The following is a 9,097-nucleotide window of genomic DNA, read 5'->3' as shown; positions in this document are numbered from 1 at the left end:
TCCCCCTGTCTGCATTTCCACTTCGGCCACTCCCTCATCCCATTCCACACTTCAGTCCCAATTACACACCTGGTTCCACACTCATCAGCCCAGCCCATTACAAACCTGTGAACACTACAGCAATCAACGCACCACCTATAAGACTGGACTCATTGCACACACACCTTGTCGGATCATACTTTCATGTCATGTTGTTGTACCTGGGAGCTCTTGCCTTGTGCCTTGTTCCTGGACTATGCTTTGAAGCTTCTGGTAATTTGCTGCTGCTTGTACCTCTTTGTTTTTTGCATTTTTGGACTGCTTAGTGTTTGCCAGTAGTTACTAAGTTTTGCCTTTTTTCTGCATTTATTCAATAAATCCTTTGATTACACTCTGCCTTGCTGGTCATGACTCTGCACTTGGGTTCAATACTTTTTACCACCGTGACAGAATGATCCGACCATTATGAACCCAGCAGAGTTAAAACTTTTTCGCCTAAAAGTGGCAGACTTTGAATGTTTGGTTGATCGTTTTATGGCCTCTCCTCCTAACCTGCGTGCTGAGGTTGAGGGGGAGATTTCAAACCAGCAGCAGTGGCTTAAAGAGAGGCCTTGGGTCAGCCATTTTGTGCCCCGTTTGGATGCTGTCCGTACTAAGCTTAATGACTTTGAGACCAGCTTGGTTCATACTTCCCAGAAAGCCCCTCACTCCATTAGGTGTGGAGTCTTGAGCCTGAATCCTGCCAGCCCTAATAATGACCAGCAGAAAGCCAAGCCATTAGACCTATTGTCTTATTTTTGCAAACATGCAAGGATACCTGTTTATTCAGCGCCACCTCATGCCCCAAATCCTTATCTGGGCACACGCCTGGCTCTGGGAGGTCCCCGTAGTGCCAACAAACGGGGCAAAATCTCCCAGGATCGCCAAGCAACCAAGCCCACCCGGTCAGCCATCTCGAGTCTGCAGTCAGCCCCGGCTCGGCCTCGGAGACCACCGGTGTCTGCAGATCCACCTGCAGTCCCGCCTCTGGTGCCTGTAGCCCTGCCTGCAGTTCCACCTACAGTCCAGTCTCCACAATCTGCAGCACCCTCCTCATCTCCTGGGTGTGCAGCATCCTCATCTCCAGCATCCTCCTCGTCTTCAGCACCCTCCTCGTATCCAGCATCCTCCTCTCCTGGGTGTGCAGCATCCTCCTCTCCTGGGTGTGCAGCATCCTCCTCCTCTCCTGGGTGTGCAGCATCCTCCTCCTCTCCTGGGTGTGCAGCATCCTCCTCCTCTCCTGGGTGTGCAGCATCCTCCTCCTCTCGTGCAGCATCCTCCTCCTCTCCTGGGTGTGCAGCATCCTCCTCCTCTCCTGGGTGTGCAGCATCCTCCTCCTCTCCTGGGTGTGCAGCATCCTCCTCCTCTCCTGGGTGTGCAGCATCCTCCTCCTCTCCTGGGTGTGCAGCATCCTCCTCCTCTCCTGGGTGTGCAGCATCCTCCTCCTCTCCTGGGTGGGCAGCATCCTCTTTGTCTCCTCGGTGTCCAGCTCCTGCAGCACCGCCTGCAGTTCTACCTGCAGCACCGCCTGCAGTTCTACCTGCAGCACCGCCTGCAGCTCTACCTGCAGCACCACCTGCAGTTCTACCTGCAGCACCACCTGCAGTTCTACCTGCAGCACCACCTGCAGCTCCGCCTGCAGTCCCGCCTGCAGCTCCGCCCCCTCCGCCTGCAGTTCCGCCTGCAGCCCCTTCGGCATCGCCTCTGCCTGCAGCACCTCTGGCCTTGCCTCTGCCTGCAGCACCTCTGGCCTTGCCTCTGCCTGCAGCACCTCTGGCCTTGCCTCTGCCTGCAGCACCTCTGGCCTCGCCTCTGCCTGCAGCACCTCTGGCCTCGCCTCTGCCTGCAGCACCTCTGGCCTCGCCTCTGCCTGCAGCACCTCTGGCCTCGCCTCTGCCTGCAGCACCTCTGGCCTCGCCTCTGCCTGCAGCACCTCCGGCCTCGCCTCTGCCTGCAGCATCCTCTGGGGTCCCGTCTCCTGAGCCTGCAGTGTCTTCTGGGGTCCCGTCTCCGAAGTCTGCAGCGTCTTCTGGGGTCCCGTCTCCGGAGTCTGAAGCATCCTCGTCTCCTGCAGCCCCGTTTCCTGGGCCTCCAGGACGTCCGCCGGATGACACCGCTGCGTCGTCTCAGCCTCCCGGTCGACCTCCAGACGGCGCCTCCCTCGCCTCGTCTCGGCCTCCCGGCCGACCTCCAGACGGCGCCTCCCTCGCCTCGTCTCGGCCTCCCGGCCGACCTCCAGACGGCGCCTACTTCGCCTCGTCTCGGCCTCCCGGCCGACCTCCAGACGCGTCCTTCGTCTCGTCTCTGCCTCCCGGCCGGCCTCCAGACGTAAGCTGCTCAGCCCGGGTCCATCCTCCAGGCCGTCCACCTGAGGTTCAGGTTCCCGGATCCCTTTGCCCTGGTGCCATGACACAGTCTCCCTCCTCCAGACCCCCTCCACCCACCCTGCTCGTTCCTGGTCTAGGTCATGGGTCGTCTGGAATCCGCCCCTTGAGGGGAGGGTACTGTCATGGTTTGAGTCTCCCCCTGTCTGCATTTCCACTTCGGCCACTCCCTCATCCCATTCCACACTTCAGTCCCAATTACACACCTGGTTCCACACTCATCAGCCCAGCCCATTACAAACCTGTGAACACTACAGCAATCAACCCACCACCTATAAGACTGGACTCATTGCACACACACCTTGTCGGATCATACTTTCATGTCATGTTGTTGTACCTGGGAGCTCTTGCCTTGTGCCTTGTTCCTGGACTATGCTTTGAAGCTTCTGGTAATTTGCTGCTGCTTGTACCTCTTTGTTTTTTGCATTTTTGGACTGCTTAGTGTTTGCCAGTAGTTACTAAGTTTTGCCTTTTTTCTGCATTTATTCAATAAATCCTTTGATTACACTCTGCCTTGCTGGTCATGACTCTGCACTTGGGTTCAATACTTTTTACCACCGTGACAACATCCCTAGTATCAATATTATATCCATATCATGATATTAGACTGGATATTGTCTGTGATTTGGGATATTGTTCTATATTGTGATATGGCATAAACATGTTCTAGAAAAATCTAAATATTCGATTGGGAAAAATAGGTATCGGCAGATGCTCAAAATCAAATGATCGGAATCAAATCGGGAGCAAAAAAACGTGATCGGGACATCCCTAATTGTGAGTATATAGCTTTTCCGCCACTGAAGGTTGTGTCCCCTGGCGGGTGGCTGATGTCTTCCTCTTTATAGGAAAACAGCCAACAGAGAGCAGGCTGCCTTGTGTTGTGTTTTTACTGCTCTCACACTTTATTGTCCAACAACGTCGATAAGACCACAGGTCATTACCACGTGGCTCCACTGCAGCCTTGGGAAAAGAACAGACATGTGCGTGCGTGCGTGCGTGCGTGCGTGCGTGCGTGCGTGCGTGCGTGCGTGCGTGCGTGCGTGCGTGCGTGCGTGCGTGCGTGCGTGCGTGCGTACTGTAGCTCCAACATGTCACTGTGAAACTGAACAATACAGTATGTGTCTGTACGCTACATGTTCCTATACAAACCTTAACCACTTTATAAATTGGTATTTACGCAAATAATACAATAACGATTTTCCATTAATAGCGATCTTAATAGAGACATTAATAGCGAAAACAGCAACAAGCTCATCATAATGCATCGCAATGCGACACCTGGGCATGTCTTACGTACTGTACGTGTTTAAATACCTTACTACACAGATCAACATTTTCAGAGTCTCAACGTTGACCTTTGTTCTTATCCGACGCCTACAGCCATTGTTTCAGCCCCTCCTCCTCAGGGATGCACATACACTGTCTGCAACACGCCCTATAGTCATAAGTCACCGGTGACACTACAGTGAACAAATGGTGCCGGGAAGGCAGAAGAAATGGACCTGAGTTACCCCCCCTCTCTACACCAAATATCTTTGCCAAAAATAGACAATCACAATCACAACCTGTCGCAATGCGACGCGTTGTGAGATTGTAGATCGTCAATTTGGGCGAATATATGTTCCCCCCAGAATAGACATGCTGGGTTTAACAGTATAAAGACTTAAACCCTCTGGTCTTAGTGATACGAAATGGACCTGAGTTGCGACTGTACTTAATTGGTTTGCTCTTGTTTCGTTCTACTGCCAATATCTTCAACAGAAATACAGTATAGCTGATCTACAATGTTTAGCTTGTACAGTATATCTGATCTCCAATGTTTAGCTTGTACAGTATATCTGATCTACAATGTTTAGCTTGTACAGTATATCGCCTATTTCTGGCGGATGTTTCCCCTCAAACTAGGGCGGGGGTGGGGCGCGTTGGGTTTCAAGTGGTCAAACAGAACAAGCTTTTAGACATCGATCCACCTTGTAACATAATGACTATGATTAGGCTATGACCTTTCAAGGTCACGAATGGTCAAAGATTTTGACGAAACTGTGCCTTCCTATTTGTTGAGCAGAGTAAACATGGCATAGGTAGGATGTAACTCTAACCCTGTGTTTACATAACAAAACCATAAATACATATTTTACCAATCTCTCTATGTGTGTTTTCACTGTTTGTTTTGGTAGACGGGCGTTTTTGGGCTGCCAAAACAAACAGTGAAAACACCAAAATACAGCGAGGGGGCAATGTGTAAATAATATATGTCATTTTGACTGATAACCTTGACCTCCGAAACTCTGAACCCAGTCTTCAACGGATAGGTTTATAGCTCAGAAATAACTCAACGTTAAGTCAACACAAGTTTGATAGCCCTTAATCAATGTTACAGTGTGAAAGCTAGTGACAGGAAGGAATAAATTGAGAAATGGCAAGAGCTAAAGTGTGGAGAAAGAGGGGAAGAATACACACGCACGGACGCATGCACTCATGCACACACTCATGCACACACACATGCACACACACATGCACACACACATGCACGAACACACACTACTAACTCGCCAAATAATAAAGATATGGATGAAAAACCCAGTTCTAGCATTTCTCTGACCTTCAATCTTGACTCAGTTAACCCCCAGAATGTGCTGGGCCGTAATCAGTTGATCTATGGAGCCCACTGCCCTCCGAACGTGGCTGAGAGTTTCCTGACATTCAGTGCAGCCATTTTCCTGCAGAGTACGTAGCTCACACAAACACAAACAAACAAGCCCCTGTTGGCACGGGAGGATCACAAGATAAATCAACAACATTTTATCTCCTCCGCTGGTGGGTTTTGATGACTAACTGTGATATCCTATTTTGAATTACCAATGCCTGGTGCAAGGGTGACGGCATAGTATTTTAATCCAAGGCTGTAAAACTTTTTCTTTTCTTTTTTTCTCCCTTCTTTCTTTCTTGGAGAGTTGGCAGGCCGGTCTGCTTAGTATTCTCTTTATGGGGGCAGACAGACAGTGCTGCACAGTGTAGAAGAGAGTAGACACTGCTGTGAGGATATTCTGTCAGTCCAGGAGAGAGGTACAGTACATGTACCTAGAACCGCTACAGGCTGGTTTATACCCAGAATAGCTGATCTACAAACTCACAACGCAACGTGATGCGGTGTGAGCATGTAGATAGGCCACTTTCAGGGTAACAGGAATAGTGAGGAAGAGTTGCCACCACAATGTTAAATTGGCAATCGTTTCCAAAATACAATATTTGGAAAATGGTAATTAAATTAGTAATGTAAGGTATACGCTTGAACATTAAGGCCTAATAGTTCTATGATTCCTACAAATTGCTAAAAAGCTTCATAGCGAGACATTTTGGGCATAAGAAAAGTTGAAGGGTAAATCTTTACATTTTGGAATGTCTCTCGTCCACTCTTCCTGTATGTGTGCGGAAATAAATGACACAGAATGTGAAATCCTTTTTTTTCTCTCTCTCTCTCGGGGTGCAGTGATTGAGAACAATGATTAGCCTTTGTTAATTAAAGTATTTTTTTTTGTGTGATAAGAGAAACGTCCCGATAAGAAACCAATCACGCTCCATGTAATGACAACAATATGAAATCCCATATTGATTTGCAGAAAAACTATATTTTTAGCTAAGCCTGCTATCGGCACCGTTGAAATCAAGATACCCATCGTTGGTTGTAAAGCCACCACAGAGGAAAACCATGTTACAACATCAAAGTGGAGTTTGTCTCACAGAAGAATAAAGACTTTCTTTCTACTTCATTATAAAGGAGCCTTCCGCGGAAATAACGCCACGGCTCCCGTAATCCTCCTGACAAATCAGGAAATCTCCCCGCTTTGTGTCTGAATCCCCATGGGATCCCCCTCCCTTTAGCACCCCCCCCCCCCCCCCCCCCTCTTTATTAACCCGTTCTGCCTTAATTAGCTAATAGGATTGTTTTAACCGTGATCCCAGAAAAGAATAGCCTCCAGGAAGACAAACACCAACTCTTTGTGACTGTGCGTGTGTGTGTGCGTGCGTGTGTGCGCGTGTGCGTGTGCGTGCGTGCGTGTGTGTGTGTGTGTGTGTGTGTGTGTGTGCGTGCAACATAGTTAACATGTGTGCTAGATTGCAAACATGCCTATACTGTGTAGTACCGTATGTCTTGTTGTGTGGGTGGAAATGCACGTGCATGTGTATGATTTAGTTTGTGTTAGCTGTGTGTGTGTGTGTGTGTGTGTGTGTGTGTGTACAGTATAAGCATGCACTCTGTGTGTACACAGTACATGTGCGTAACTGCGTACACACTACACAGTGTGCACACGGGCGCCGTGCATGTGCGTGCATCTCACTATATGCAGTACATTCATATGCACCATGTCATCTGCGGCACACAAACACACGCACACACTCCAGTTTGGTTCCATCCCCCTTAATTAATGCACCCTCCTGCAAGAGTGCCAGTGGGATATGAAACCATTTTACCTGATGATGCAAACGAATGAAAACAGCACTCTGCTCCCCCCCTCCCTCCTCACCTGACAAATACTATACGCGTCGAAACGAGGCGCTCTACCAGCTCACGACGCATCCCACCGCCACCCGTAGTGAGCTTGTAGATTGCCCATATTCAACTAAAGCACAAATCAGGCTTTTTGAGGGCGGTGTGCGCGTGGCCCCTCGCATCCCAACGTGTTTTCTCGTTTCGTTTAATTGGTGTTTTTGGCGACACGACGCCCGCCACCAGGCTTTTGTCAGCGCAGGAACTGTGCATGTAAGCACATCTTTTGTAGGAAGATGAGAAAGAGGAGGCTGTTCCGCAGCTTACCCATCATTTTGTTTTTTCCTCGCACAAGCCGTGCTTACAAATGGCACAATATTGCACAAGCGCATGCGCACGCACGCACGCACGCACGCACGCACGCACGCACGCACGCACGCACGCACGCACGCACGCACGCACGCACGCACGCACGCACGCACTCACGCTACAGTTGTGAAGACATAACAATTTTAGGATGTTGATTTTATGAATACCAGTCTTTGCACATATTTGACATTTTTAACCCCAACCATAAGCCCAAAATAGCCGATCTACACGCTCACATTGTGCCGCGCTGCGAAACGTTGTGAGCTTGTAGATCTGCTATTCCCGGTACACAACAGTGCCGCGTGACTAATGATAAATCGACCGTAACGTCAACCCTAACCATAAAACCGTTTCTCTTGTGAGGACCAGGAAAATGGTCCTCACAGCGTCTATTTCTCTAATTCTACTACTGGTGGGGACATTTGGCTTTCACAGGCATAGTAAAAAACAGTACACACACTGTACTGCAGACACAAACTTATACTGGTGCATATACTTGGCAACTCATTTTCCTCCGCTTATGTCTGCAAAACTAAAGATACAGTTGTGCAAATAGCCTTATGTGTTCTGGACTATCTTCTTTGTGAGGAAGGAGTTCCAGAAGAAATTCCAACAAACAAATGCTTTTCTTCAGAAATGTTATTGTGGGCTCTGAAAATGTCCTCGACTGCCCCAAAATCTGCATTCAATAAAAACATAGAAAAAACACTGCTTGACTACTAAGTCTCTCCAGAAGCCATAAAGATACGGAAGGAAAGTTAACTCCATGACAAAAACCCTTCTGGACTTGTAATGATGTGATGGTAAAACCACATGTTAAACATTGACGTCAAATCAAGATGTATATTGTTAACAGCATTCTCAAAGAAAGACAATGAAAACAGCATAGTTAGAATAGCGTAGATGCTTTGTTTGGAATGTGAATCTGAATTTAGCTCCACACCAATCTGGGACTTCATGTTGCCAGTCTGTGATGTCAGTCATCAATCATAGCCAATCAGGATGGAATATGAAAAATGTGAAAGACCTGACGGACGGACGGACGGACGGACGGACGGACGGACGGACAGGGTGCAAAACATAGTCTTGGCCATGCCTTCGGCCTGACGGAGACCACTATTTCAAAAAGTATAAACATACGAATGTGTGTTACTTCTGTGTCTTATACTGGCAGTGTGCACAAGACCTTTGGTGCTGATTAGTCCAGCGGATTCCAAGACAGACAGACAGACATACACTCTTCTAGACTAGACAGCTAGAAAATGCAATGTCTCTAAATACAATGCCTCGCATCGCAATTTTTAAATTGTTAACATTTTCTTTTTGTGGCCTATAGACCAGGTTGTAATCCTACCATGTGTGTGTGTCTCTCTCCCCAGGCTGGTGCGTGCGTTTCTCCCAGGAGCCTGCAGACCAGTCGGTGGTGCTAGGGGAGAAGGTGGCTCTGTCCTGCGTGGTCTTCAACTACACCGGCATCGTCCAGTGGACCAAGGACGGGCTGGCCCTGGGGATCGGAGAGGGCCTGCGAGGTGAGATCGGGCCCTGTACGGAAACTATTATTCTCAACCTTTTTCCATTTCAAGAACCCCTAGTTTGATATGCATTAGCCCACGGACCCATATTTGATACAATTTTTTTTTTATCATCTAATCTATAAAATCCTCAGTGTTCAATCAACTCCGACAGCATACAAATGGAATCAAATTAGGTTTAATTTGTACACTGTCAGTGTGCTATCATAGTTACAGACCCGTAAGTGTCCATTTGGACCCCTGGGGGTCCCCGGACCAGACCGTGTCGTGCCGTACAGCACGAAGGAGGGTATATATGTGTA

General features: G+C 48.6%; 2 protein-coding genes across 2 annotated transcripts in view; one reads left to right on the top strand and one right to left on the bottom strand.

Annotated features, from left to right (window-relative positions):
• Window positions 1-1,036: 1,036 nt before the first annotated feature.
• LOC306943027 (uncharacterized protein) lies at window positions 1,037-2,891 on the bottom strand (the record flags this gene model as incomplete). The annotated part of the gene is made up of 3 exons (XM_079529232.1): window positions 1,643-2,891; window positions 1,452-1,546; window positions 1,037-1,145 (listed from the first exon to the last, which is right to left on the bottom strand). The coding sequence occupies exons 1-3, from the start codon at window positions 2,552-2,554 to the stop codon at window positions 1,037-1,039; spliced, it is 1,116 nt and encodes a 371-aa protein (XP_079385358.1). The 5' UTR covers window positions 2,555-2,891.
• A 2,081-nt stretch (window positions 2,892-4,972) lies between these two features.
• The window catches only part of LOC306943026 (kin of IRRE-like protein 1), a gene marked incomplete at its 5' end in the record, with an annotated part of 49,267 nt that continues 45,142 nt past the window's right edge, over window positions 4,973-9,097 (top strand). Inside the window, 2 exons of the mRNA XM_079529231.1 lie at window positions 4,973-5,132; window positions 8,643-8,792. Coding sequence (XP_079385357.1) covers window positions 4,973-5,132; window positions 8,643-8,792 — 310 coding nt within the window. The remainder of the gene's footprint in view (window positions 5,133-8,642; window positions 8,793-9,097) is intronic.

Source organism: Electrona antarctica (genome assembly GCF_951216825.1).
Source record: "Electrona antarctica genome assembly, chromosome: 19".
Classification (NCBI taxonomy): Eukaryota; Metazoa; Chordata; class Actinopteri; order Myctophiformes; family Myctophidae; genus Electrona; species Electrona antarctica.
This window is presented reverse-complemented; position numbering and strand designations above follow the sequence as displayed.